The 14,321-nt window shown below is 33.5% G+C and overlaps 1 protein-coding gene across 2 annotated transcripts in view; it reads right to left on the bottom strand.

Annotated features, from left to right (window-relative positions):
- CtBP (C-terminal binding protein) overlaps positions 1-14,321 on the bottom strand; it is a 228,421-nt gene that overhangs the window by 35,560 nt on the left and 178,540 nt on the right. For both annotated transcript variants that reach the window (XM_069822939.1, XM_069822938.1), the window contains exons 4-5: positions 6,968-7,190; positions 5,467-5,591 (exon numbers count right to left, since the gene is read on the bottom strand). In XM_069822939.1, the coding sequence (XP_069679040.1) occupies positions 5,467-5,591; positions 6,968-7,190 (348 nt within the window). The remainder of the gene's footprint in view (positions 1-5,466; positions 5,592-6,967; positions 7,191-14,321) is intronic.

A 14,321-nucleotide genomic window follows, 5' to 3' on the forward strand; every position in this document is an offset into this window, starting at 1 on the left:
TGACTTCATAGATTTACAATGCTATCAATTACAATGGGCAAAGGGTTACTAATTGTTAATCATATTTTTTGTCTGAAACATAAAAATTAAAAATAAATCATAACACAGAATTTTTACTGCAACTTATATGCCATACTACATAACAAATTGTACGGCTATGAGGTTATTAAATGTCAAGAAAAATCTACTTCAAATTAAATAACACCGCATGTCTTTACAGTGCCTTAAACAAGTTACACCTAAGAAAGACATGCACAAGTGCTACAACTTTATGAATGATGTGCAAGTTTCTGGAGAGGAGAGCTTGCAGTGACATTTTACTAAAAATGCATACAATAAGTTTAGGTAGTACATCAGCTTGTATGTAACAATTTCTAAATATAAGTGCATCATACTGTACAACAGCCCATCAAGCTGAATTACATAACATGCCTCTATACTTGAATATAGTTTTCTTCAATCCAATTCTCAAACATGCTAGGCATCTGGTAAAACATGACCAAAATATTTTTCAGCTAGATTCAAAACACTGTTAAAGAAATGTTTATTTCTAAGTGTGTACAGTATCATACATTTCATAGAACTCATAACAAGAACTTCAGGCTTTAAACATATAAATCAATCTTAGTACAAGATAGGTCTGTAGCAATATTTTCGAGTCCTCTCGCAAATGGGGTACCCTCTCCCTGTTAAAATATTTTCATCAGATACATATGCTAAAGAAAAATGGAAGTGATTAAAACACTATATGGAACTGATGATGAGCTCATGTCAGAACCTTCCCCAAAACTGAGAACTTTCTTAGACCTCCAAAGCAGACAGGCAAATATAAAAAAACAGCTGCTGATACTAACTACAAGGTTGCGAAATTAAAGCTTGAACAAAAAACTGTCGAAAATTGAGTAGCCCAGGCCATGAGTAGACAGTGCTCACTCATCTGATACAATAATCATGTTCAGCATATATTAGCTCAGTAGCATGACTACACTCTCCAAATACGTACAAGATTGTACAAGAATTGGAAATAGTTCCAGCATCAGAAAAAATCGAAAATTATAAAACAAAATTGTTTCAACATGTAAACATAATGACACGAAACGAACTACTCAACACTTTAAGAAGCTGTCCCAAAAGGAAGATTACTGAGAAGACCTATAAAGTGATTTTGGAAAAGTGAGGCCAGACAAAGGCCCTGTTGCATGATTTTACTAATATTATTAGAATAAATTTACAAAGTACTAAAACTAATAATTTCTGTTGCATAATACCCACAATTTACGAATATTATTAGTGATTTTCGCTACAAAAAGTTTACAAATTACATGTTCGCCAGAGAAACATAGGCATGTCATGGCCTCCTGACTATAACTGTATAACCAGTTACACGATAATCATGATGACAGGTTATAATAATCTCGATGGCAGTGAGTGTAAATACTGCGTAAATCAAAAATAAATGGTATTGTTGTGTCTAAACTTTTTGCAACGGGGAAGAGAGAAGAGCAACAAAAACTCAATTGTGTGTGTTTCTATATATGTATATTATTTGGTCGACTTAGCAACACATTAACTAAAGATGACAAAATTAATGGTTGGAAACAAATCTGTAAACATGGAAAATCTATTGGAGCAATACGGTAGAACAAAGGTTGGACATATTTGAGAGATGTTTGGTGGTCAAATACAAAAAAGACATCCATGGTAAAAAAATAAGACTCCTATGAACATTATATAATTGAAACTGTGATTTCAAAAACTCCCAAGTCCAGACAAGTAAAATTTTCAGGAGATAAAAAAACTGTATGGTAAATCTGTATTTTTTAAAACAAACTTAATTTTTTTAATATATTTTAAAATGATATATCAATTGCTCAATAAGTTTTTGTATCAGTTTGTGCATTAAGATCTTTTTTTTTTAAAGTAGGTTGTTTTACGACGCTTTATCAACAGCTTAGGTTATTTAGCGTCTGAATGAGATGGTGATAATGCCGGCGAAATGAGTCCAGGGTCCAACACTGAAAGATACCCAGCATTTGCTCATACTGGGTTGAGGGAAAACCCCGGAAAAAACCTCAACCAGGTAACTTGCCCCGACCGGGAATCGAACCCGGGCCACCTGGTTTTGCGGCTAGACACGCTAACCGTTACTCCACAGGTGTGGACAAGGTCTTATTAAACGACATTTGAAGGTTATGGACTTTGGGTTACATTTGAAATCACTCACTTTTTTTTTTGTAAAAGAAACACATTGAACAGAGATTAATTAGTGTATTAAGGGTAGAAAATTACACAGAAACATGAAGCCTGTAAATTGACTTATTCGTGGTCATAATCTCCATCCTCATTAACATTATCACTAGTACCAACAAGTGACTGAATGTAATTCACAGCATCATTATGTAAGAATTTCATCAAAAAATTCACATCATTCAATTTCTTTTCATTTAAAGGAATCTGGCCTTCGTAAGCTTTCTTGGAGGAAATTACAGGTTTTGCATTAGGTTTCAATACCCTGAAATATTGTGGCATGATAACACTCATATTGGTATCAACATAAATTTCATCAACATGGTCCCTACTGAATTGGAACTGCTTGTATTTTCTTACACTAAACTTCTCCTTATTTTTGGGGACACTGCCCTTAAAAAATATTTTAAATTCATTCTGAAAATCAATTATTTCATTGCCATTTATTATATAAAGAGCGATTTTCTTTTCAATTAACTGAATCCATCCTTGATACATTTCCATGGACTCAACATTTCTTTTCATTTTTTAATGACCGCAAAATGCTGGTCACAAGATAGGAAAGAATGTCCCCGAACTGGTAACATTTGTTCCACTTCTTGAATCTACCAAGTCCTGGACTTGGGATCATATTGAAATCACTGAATATTTAAGACTGTCGAAATATCGGTTAGGAGCATGGACATGGACATTTCTTACCATAATTGGGTATGTGTTTAAACCAATGCATTTAAATAAAAAACAAACAAATTTCGAAAAAAAAAAAAAAAGTGACTTGGGGAGTTTTTGAATTCATCATTTCAATTATAGTTATACACTTTCTGACGTCTAGGAGGAGGTCTTTGTAAGCATTCATCCGAAAAACCCAAAACTAGATAACTGATCATGATTCAGTTTACTATTATTGATTAAAGACAAACCTCACTAATAACTTGTAATAATGGGTGAATGCAAACTTGTAGAAAAATATTAGTGAACAGTAATAACTAATAATATTTGTTTCAATTTTGCAACAAGAGCTTATAAAATTCACTAAGGATATTAATATTTTTACTAATAATTTGTAGTTTTCTTCCTAGCATTACACAACAGAAATATTCTACAAATTACAAATCATAAGTAAATTTACTCATATTAGGGGCCTATTAGTTTGTAAATTATTATGCAACATGGCCCAGGTCAACAAATGGCCTAATTCCATGAATAATGCCCAATGTGGTGATTAAAAGTAAGAATAATAAAGAGAAATATCTCACATATGAGGAGACAAAGAGGAAGACAGAAAATAGGAAAGATTGAAGAAAGCTGGATTTGCAGTGAAAGACCTGCTCTTGGGCAGAACACTGAATGAATGACAGAGAAACATATCTATAATTACTAACTTACAATAACAAGAATAAAAGATATAAATAAACTAACCATGTCTTAAAACATCTCTGCTACTAGTCTCAAGTCTGTGCATTGAGCTACCGAAACTATCTAAAATGCAGCACCCTTTGAAGTGCTGACAATAACTTGGTGACTTCTGCTGTACACCTTACGTCATTAATTTCCGTACAAAAGAGTAATATAAAAATTTGTGATCTTACAACTAATTTTCATTCCTTATAAGACAAAAGTTGGTTTCAGAACTTAAATAAGAGCCTAAAACATAAAACAATTACTTGGGGGAGGGGAAGAAATACGAGGGTATCAGGGATGCTGAAAACATTATTTCCATTGAAACTCAAACTTTTTTTTTTTTCTTTTGGTATTATAATATTTCCGCCATGAGTTGAACCTTATTATTTATGTTTAATAAAGTTTCACCATATTTCTCGTTATAATGATAACTCTTTTAAATTTTGACAATATAATTTTTCATTGTTCTATATGCACTTTTAACACTTTTTACACAATCATGAACACACCCCACCACAACAGAAAACCAGAAGATAGCATGGGACCTTCACTAGGCTTTGGACAATAAAGGATAACACTTCGAAACTAGTCAGCCAGGTGATTTCCTAAAAAGTTAACACAGTAAAGAAGTTGTAAGGTTAATCAGTGATATAATTTTTATTAATTTCAAGAAATCAGTTCTACTTGCAGCTAACTTATTACTTAACACTCGAGAATTTTTCTTTTTTCAATTGCTGCAAATTACCAAATATTCATACCATTTGTGGTAAGTATAATTACATGAAGCTTGAATTGAAGAAAATATGACTTATGAGGTGTAGTTCAATAGATTAACCCAGAATTAAAACAAAGAAAGGCATTATTAAAAGTATTGTGATGTTGTGCAGCAGCTTTTAAAAAAACATGTAAAAGGATATAAAGAAAAAATGTAATAATAAATTCCTTAATAATCGTTTTATGTATAAGGGCAATTAAAAACTACAGTGGAGCTTCTATTATCGTTATTCCTTACTATTCACTTTTAATATCAATAAATTCAACTTTCGTCGATATTTTTCTAATCTTCGCTTCTGATGGACCAAGAACTTTAAATTTCTCCTGACATTTCAACATGTACACTAACTTCAGAATTACTGTGAGCAGAATGACTACATCTGCTGATATATGTTCATTGCATGTTAGTTTCATTGCTTGCCATCATGGTAAGTCAAGCCTTTGTCTGGTTAGAGACAACAGCATTCTGTATAAGAATAAGACAGCTCTTAATTTGAATATGACATAGACATCAAAGAGTAAATCAACTATTAATTTCAATGTCATATTCGACAAACGAACATGACGTTCCATTGAAACATGACACTCTGTGTTACTGAATTTTATTTCATTTATTAAACTTTTCTGTTAGAAGTCATATAAGAACGAGAATGGATTTAACAGTTTCTTATTACGTAAGGAATGATCTTACTTGTAAAAAAATACAATTTTGTTCTAAGTTTTATTTCTAGGAAAAACCGTAATTATAACACAGGTTTAAAGGATTTGTTTATTTCAGTCACAGGTTTGTGGAATAAATTAACGATAATAATCAAAGCTCTACTGTACAATAAATAACATATTTCATAAAACGTATTTTCTTAAGTTTCAAATATAGCAACTGGAGATCCTTCATATTCTCTCTCTCTCTATGTGATGAAGTTCCCATATTCACTCTGGTGTCTTATAAAAGCAAAGTAGAAGAAATAATGACTCACAGAAGTTTTAACAAATTACACTATGCGCGTAACTGACTCACCTTATACACATATTTGAGTGACTTACTTGAAGTGTGTAGACTCGAGTCAAGCCAAGTGACTTCTCAATTCCATCAGGCAAGTAAGGATCATAGAAGATTACATTGAAACCGAATGCCTTAGCACGAAGAGCAACCGCAGATCCAATGCGACCTACATAAAAAAACATTACATTGTACTCTTACAAATAATAAACAGAAGTATTCTATGTCAAGAAAACATAAATGAATCGTTTTTCAAACAGAAATTCTAATCTTACATATGTCTAAATCCCAAACTGAACTCACAAAGATACTGATTATGAACACAAAAATAATTATATTACATCACATCACCAACATCAAGGACTGGTTGTAGTAAACTGTTCGTTTCCAAGGAAAAAAAAAATGTTTAAATTGATCTTTCCATCATTTAAAAGGTCCTTACTGTGTACTTAAAAATATTGTATTCATTGTATGCTTTGTACTGCACTATTTTATTACTATTATTAGTATTATTATTATTATTATTATTATTATTATTATTATTATTATTATTATTATTATCATCATCATCATCATTATTATCATTATTGTTATTATTACTATTCATATTTTTATCATTATCATTATTATTATTATTATCAATAATTGTCTTATTTTTTTATACTTTGTATGTTCATTTATTTTGACCTGCCGTTCACATTTTATTATGTTTTTTCTTTCTTTCTGTATGTTATATATTATGTCTGATTTCTACTTACTTGTTGTTTACATTTTATTATTATTATCTTATTCAGTTTTGTGTGTAAAATTGTAGTGTACATTGTAAATTTGTAGTGTTTTTTGTAACGCAGTTTTACTCCTGGTTGAGTGTTAGAGAAGGCCGTATGGCCTTAACTCTGCCAGGTTAAATAAATCATTATTATTATTATTATTATTATTATTATTATTGATCTTATACCTTGTGTTTATACTTTGTATGTCTCATTTATTTTAACCTGCTGTTCACATTTTATTATGCTTTTTTTTTTCTTTCTTTCTGTATGTTATATATTATATCTGATTACTTACTTGTTGTTTACATGTTATTATTATTATCTTATTCAGTTTTGTGTATAAAATTGTAGCGTACTTTGTAAATTTGTAGAGTTTTTTGTAACGCAGTTTTACTCCTGGTTGAGTGTTAGAGAAGGCCATATGGCCTTAACTCTGCCAGGTTAAATAAATCATTATTATTATTATTATTATTATTATTATTATTATTGATCTTATACCTTGTGTTTATACTGACATAATAGTTCTGGATACCTTCCTGCTTCCATTTTCATCACATGCTTATGCCATCTCAATTGACAGTTCAATAAGTTAAAAATATTTAATTTGGCTCTAATATCCTGATTTCTGACATGATGCTTTGGCACCTAAATGACATGTTTGGAAATTCCAGTAGGGGTTAGGAATTAGGCAGTAAAAAAAGCTGCTGTGACATGAAGTAATCCTTGTATAGTATATAGAGGAGAGCCCTCAATTTTAAGTACTACGACTTACCAAGACCCACGATACCAAGAGTATCCCCACGTATTCTGGCACAGCCCTGAGCTGCCTCTCGTACTTGCTCAGGCCCTGTAAACTTCTTTCCTTCACGAACCATATTGGCTAACCAGTATGTACGACGATATAGGTTGAGGATCAGGCATAGTGTAGTATCTGCTACTTCTTCTACACCATAGCCTGGGACATTGCACACAGCTATTCCTAATTCCCCAGCAGCCTGTTAAAACAAAGGGCAGTAAATATTACATAAAATCCAACTCTTTACATTATGATTACTCATTTTTTTGTATATAATAATGCACTATGTTCTAAGCCACTCATTAAATGTTACGTATTCTGTAGAGAAGTACAGTGGCGTCCCTTCGTTTTTCATAAATAGGGGTAAAACTATTAGTCAATCAAAGGTCATTGTTATACGTTTGTATGTACTATGTACTACGTTATTGTCTTATGTACCTGCCCCTACTTAGGCGATGCAATCACTGTCAGGCGATTATCTCAGTGAATGGTAGAGAGGATGTGGTGTAAGCAGCCGGGTGAGTACAAACACTGTACATACTTGTCTTTAAGCATTGGAGGGACCATACACCAGATTCCCCACAAGTTTCAAGTTAATTTTTTGTCTGAGTAAATGTATTATGAAAGAGTATCAGTCTAAATTACTTAAAAAATATTTTTGTCGTTAATGTTTAAACAATTACTTCATTTAGAGGAGTTACCACTGCAATTACTTACACTTATATTTGTATGTATACATAATATTTAGATGCTAATTATTATTTAAGTTTGTATTTTCATATAAAAAGTGAAAATAAATTTCTTTCTTCTTCTTTACTGTATCTTTTCATGTTAACATTGAGCATGAGCAAAGTGATCGCCTTATCAGTAACCTATTGAGTGGTGTTCCTGTAGTGGGCGGAGTCAGCTAGCCTTCCAAATTAGAATATTCTATAACAGAAGTTTCCAATGGAGGGACTCCACTGTATTGTTATATAGTTCAATACACAGTCCTTCAAGATTTCAAATACAATAAAACCTCTCTATTAGAGAAAATTGTTCATCAAGATACTTTCTGTGGTTTCGTGGTTTACAGCTATAAAGAATGGAGGTGGAGTGCGACAGTATACTGTCACAGCTCCAGAAAAATAAAAAAATCACTATGATAGATAATAGCGATTTTGTCATAGTGGGACTTTTGTGTTCAGATGATTCTTGGCGATTGTAAATGTTTCTCATCACGAGCTGACATGTTTATGTTCATCAAGATGTTTTGTGTTCATTGCTTTTCTGCGAACTGATATATCTATACCATGTCTTATATCAACAATATTGATTAGCTGGGTAAGTATAAACAAACAAGAACATTTATGAATGATTAGACGAATCATTCATTGAAGACTATAGTGAGTGTATTGCAGCTTGAGTATCAATGAGTTACCAACGTTAACTTTTCGAGTGGGTAAAAGGTAAAGGTAAAGGTATCCCCGTAACATGCCATGAAGGCACTTGAGGGGCATGGAGGTAGAGCCCCATGCTTTCCATGACCTCGGCACTAGAATGAGGTGGTGTGGTCGGCACCATGCTCTGACCGCCTTTTACCTCCGGGAAAGACCCGGTACTCAATTTTATAGGAGGCTGAGTGAACCTCGGGGCCGTTCTGAAAGTCTGGCAACGAGAAAAAATTCTGTCACCACCTGGGATCGAACCCCGGACCTTTCAGTCCGTAGCCAGCTGCTCTACCAACTGAGCTACGACAAAAATTAATTAGCCCTAGATCCCAGTTAGGTTGTCACGTTCTCTGGACTCCGGAACTGTCACATAACTATACAGTATGTACATCAGTCACCTTTACTGTGTGTCACTTATTGGTCAGAGGTGGCGATTTCTCGGAGCTGTGATTTTGGAACTATAGTCACAGAAGAAACCAGTGACAAACCTTTCACAGTAATAAAACTTCAAGTCTTCAAATCACACCCTACCCCTAATACAGAAAAATCTTCTCTCTATACAATTAATACAGAACAATCTTCTGTTTACATAATATACTAATGTGGAAACAGAAACAAAGAGAAATTAATGCTCTTATACTTAACAATTATTATTAAATCAAATTAAATTTTTTCTTATGATTAAACAAATTTAGTATATCAGTTTTAGAATTGTGTACTGTCTACAGATCACATAAATAACATACACCTCCTAGACAGGTCTATTACATTACCTGCAAAGCTAAATTATGACATGGGCGAGAAATGACCAGCGAATACTGCTGGGAGTCCTCTCATTCAGAGACAGCTTCTTTCACATGCCATACATCTATGACAACCCAGTTTTATTTTTTTAAAGCAAGCTCTTGAAAATCCATAACACATGCAAACCTCGGCAAATAATAACCATTTGACCACTGGGGACAATTTGCAAACATAGAAACACAAATTGGCAGAATGCAGATGTCTCTGTTATCAACATAATGACATCTGCAATAAAGAGTCTGGGATACTTATAATGTATTGCAGGCTTCAGTTGATACAAAGTCTTGTTACTCCTTCACACCAATTTTTGAATGGTTGAATGGAAGAGAAGGTCTTATGGTTTTACCTCTGCAGTAAAAATAAATCTTTTAAATAAAATTAAATAAATAATAAATAAAATAAATAAACTTTTCAAAAGCCACTGCAAGAAAGTAGGGCTCTGCTACACTAATTGTCATACTGTTGCAATTTGAGCTGTATGGTGGATGGATGTCCAGCCAAAATCTGCAATTTTGGCACATGCCTGGGAAGACAGTGAAAGAGCAGCTGTTGTCATCAACAATAATGACATCTGCAGTAAAGAGTCTGAGATCTTACAAACAGATTGCACATCTTAATTCATCTCAGGTCGTGTCACACCTGCACATCAACTTTTCAAAAGCTACTGTAAGAAAGTAGGGCTCTGCTACACTAGAATTGTCGTACTTTTCCAATTTTGGCTGTATGATGGATGGATGTCCAGCCAAAATCTGCAATTTTGGCACATGCCTGGGAAGACAGTAAAAGGATGGCTGTTGTCATCAAGAATAATGACATCTGCAGTAAAGAGTCTAGGATCTTACAAACAGATTGCACATCTTACTTCATCTCATGTCGTGTCACACCTGCACATCAACTTTTCAAAAGCTACTGTAAGAAAGGGCTTTGCTACACTAGAATTGTCGTACTTTTCTAATTTTGGCTGTATGATGGATGGATGTCCAGCCAAAATCTGCAATTTTGGCACATGCCTGGGAAGACAGTGAAAGGACGGCTGTTGTCATCAAGAATAATGACATCTGCAGTAAAGAGTCTAGGATCTTACAAATATATTGCACATCTTAATTCATCTCATGTCGTGTCCCACCTCCACATCAACTTTTCAAAAGCTACTGTTCCTTTAACAATTTTACTGCTCCGAAAATGACGACCTTCCACATTCTACCTGATGTGACAATAAAGTCACTCAGGAGCCAATTTAGCCTGTAAAGTGAATGGGTGTCCAGCCAAAGTCTATAAATTTGGCATATTCCTGGCAAGACAGAAGATGGCTGTTGTTATCTGAAATGACCTTTGCAGTAAAGAGTCTGGAATACTTTTATAATGGAATGCAGATCATAGTTGATCTAAGGTCTCACAATAGTGGGTGACATTTATTGTTGATCATTCTTCTAGAGAATTCACAAGAGGAATGTCTTTGACATCTCAGAAAATAATTCTTTTCACCCACCACGATAATATTCCCTAGTTTTAGCACATCACATGTTCAGACTGCAGTCCATTTTGCTTACATAGTGGTCAGGAATGGGTTCCCGTGAAAATCAATGAGATGAAACTGCAGGGCAGTCTATAATGTCATCAATGATTAAGCCAAGACAGCCAATCAATATGCTCATTGTTTTGGTAACATATCACATCATGTTCCTGTCCTCTTGAATGATTTCAGTCACTTGTTCTAATTTGATATCAGTACTGGTATTCACGGGACGACCAACTCTAATTTCGTAACAGATGTTTATTCATTCTTCATCAAACATCAATTCATTTTTTAACTATTTGATATTGCATCACCTCACGAATTTCACTTCCCAATAAACCATGTATGTACCTTTTAAAACATTACATTCAAATTATAGATGATCGAGACTCTGTGGTCTTTTCTATTACACACACACTTCTTCTTCCAATATTCCAAATCTAAGCAGGTAGAATCTTGTCTTTCCGTGGTTTGCAACTATAGCAACAACTGTTACTGAAATGTATGTTACCAGTATTACATTTTTGAATGAAGGGAAGAAAGAATTGTTCACTGCACTTTCAGATGTGTTCGTCCATAGTTCTTGCCAATTACGCGTCTTTATGTTTATTTTTTCTCACTAGCAATCATGTTCACATGTTTCCTTTTATAAACAACTTACTCCATCTGCTGCAGCTTCTTTTGCCAATTTGTTGGCTAGTTCATTGCCATGGATTCCTGTGTATAAATAAATGTTATACAGGGTGAACCAAAAAAAACTTGACGGTTTTGAAAATAAAGTAACACTTATGAGGAAATTGTAAATATTTACTTTTTCACAGACATACATCCTTCTTTTTATGGAGAACTAACATACTTCTTGAAAATAACACGTCATGGGTGTCTATCACTGGGATTAATACGCCCTTGTAGTTTGTCTGTAAAGATGATATAACCTGCTGCAACATGTTCAGAATTTCTCAAATGCATTAATTCAGTTTTCTGGCTGGAGGAACAACTGGATAATACCCACGGCAGAGCAATGTCGATAGTCGACGTTACTCGCTGGCCACTAGTCACCGGGCCGTACCGAGCCGTGTCAAACAGAAGACAATCGAAATGGTGGTAGTAAAATTCGCGACTATATTCTTAAATAAATCACTCTATTAGTCAAGTGCAAGATTTATCCAGTACAACGACGGTGTTTTGAATGCACTAAAAGAAAATGCTTATGTAGTAAGATCTTAAAGTAGGTTATGACAACGAAATAAAGAGGAAAAAGGTGTGGTTCACAGAATATCATTTAAATAACGGAAAGTAAATTTCCGGTTAATGTTCAACAAAGCATTAATTACATAATTATGACCGCGTTGCAGTTTCATTTGTGACCTAGACAAAATATCTAGCATTTTACGAAAAAAAAAAAAAAAAACTTTTAGGGGCGATGAAATTATTCACCGCTTTAATTATATTATCATCTATCAATATTACGAAACAAAAACTGTCATAAAGGCCATGACCGACTAGAAACATCGATACCGAAGAGATAAATCCATTTGGCCGTGATGAAACAAAAGAAAATGCGAGAGAGATTTTAGTTCGAGATAAAATGGACACACAATTTTGATGACCATACTGTTAGTAACTGGAGATCGCTTGTAAGATCTGTCTTAATCTTCTATGTAGAAATGTCGTCCAAGCAAATTGGTGGTCCAGGGAAAAATCATTGCAATAGATGACAGTAATAACAGTGGTGCTATCTCTCAGTAATGTTCAGAACGAAGGAGGTAGAGAGAAAAAGAAACAAATTTATCCTTCTAACGACACCACAGACCAAAATCATGTTCTTATGTTGGCAACATTGTGTATGTAGTTAAATTTGGTGGTAAACGTAACGGCACGGTTCAAAGCTACCGTGGTAATTCTCCAGTATGGCGCTGGCTGGATATTGCTGATAAACTTTTGTGTTTTAAATAGCTCCACAAAAAATTAACTGGTTCTGGTGAAGTCGGAAGAGTGGGCAGACTAGTTCACATCCCTAAAACGAGAAATGACTCTCCCTGGAAACATTTCACTGAGAACTCCCATGGCAAAGGCATGCAGCATGAGCAGAAACTCCATCTTGCTGGAACCATAAGTGATGACAGTGACAAGGACTGGTATCATGACTCAGGAATATTTGTAGCACTCAACATTTACTGTTACAATACAGGCCTCATGTTAAAAAATACGGACAGATAATTCAGTTGGAGGAAATGGCGTACTGTACTGTCACTTTTGTGCTATGCAAAGGACATACACACCAGAGCCCTATTTCAAGTGAATTTAAGGTAATGGTGGATAGTATTACTGACATAGACGATTGATTTCAGAATCATTTTTAAAAGCAGTAAGTTATTTGCAGCACATGCACAAGAATTGACATCAGGGTAAGATAATTAATATCTGTATAGAAAGGGGCTCGGTAATTTTTATGTAAAAATAACAACAGTAAGTAAATATACAGAGTTGAAGTAATATAACTGTTCAGATTTTCACTTATTTTAGCTTACTCCTTGGATAGAGTACAACAGAAAATTCTAATACTGTGTTAGTCCCAAATGAATATTTTCCTCAGAAAAAAAATCCCCTAAAATTTTACTCGATAAGCAACATCAGTATGATTCTAATTTTTACTCTTACTATTAGAGAAAATGAAAAGGAATTATTTATCCCTTTGCAGTTTTTCAATAAAATGGACGGTTTCTTGAAAACTGAACAATAAGATTAATATGTATTGTTATTTTCTGACATTAGGAATGTCTGGCAACTCTATTCAAGTGAATAAGGGATGGAACTCTGCTGAGTGCAGGTATGTCTTTGTATGTGAGTTAGCGACATACTATTACCGAACTATGCAGACTTTCTAATTAATGATGCACTTAAGGGGTTAGGCACAGCTTAAAGAAGTAAAATTTCGGAAACATTCAACATTTTTTTCCTCCATTACTGTATCTTGTACAGTAAAATAAATAAAAAAAACTCTGTTACACGTTTTGTAATTAAGGGGTTAGGTACAGCTTACGCAGTAAAATTTTTGGAAACATTCAACATTTTTTTTCCTCCATTACTGTATCTTGTACAATAATGAAAATTAGTATGTCTTAAAACACTGTCCTTCTGCTATATGATAAACATATTTTTACGATTAAAAAATGTTTATATATATATATATATATATATATATTTTTTTTTCAAAATTCAAAATTCACTGTGCAGTGATTAAGCGTTTCCCTCATAAATAAAAAAGTATTCAACATTCTGTGATGAAATTTTCTGTGTGTATTTATACATGTCATATTTACTACAATATGATGAAAAATCACTTCTCTATCTTTGATAGATTGTCTGATAAAAAATAAATTCATTTTAAAAAATGGTCAAATATCAGTATTTTCTTCAAACACAAAATTAAAAAAAAAAAAAATTTATTAAGGAATGTAGTTGAAAGAGCATGATATTGTAAACATAAGTTTCAACAATAAAATAAAAGAGAGAGAACATGAAAAAGTTAACAAGTGTATGAGTTATGAGGGAAACGCTTCATCACTGCACAGTGAAC

This window comes from Periplaneta americana, chromosome 4, assembly GCF_040183065.1.
Source record: "Periplaneta americana isolate PAMFEO1 chromosome 4, P.americana_PAMFEO1_priV1, whole genome shotgun sequence".
Lineage (NCBI taxonomy): Eukaryota > Metazoa > Arthropoda > Insecta > Blattodea > Blattidae > Periplaneta > Periplaneta americana.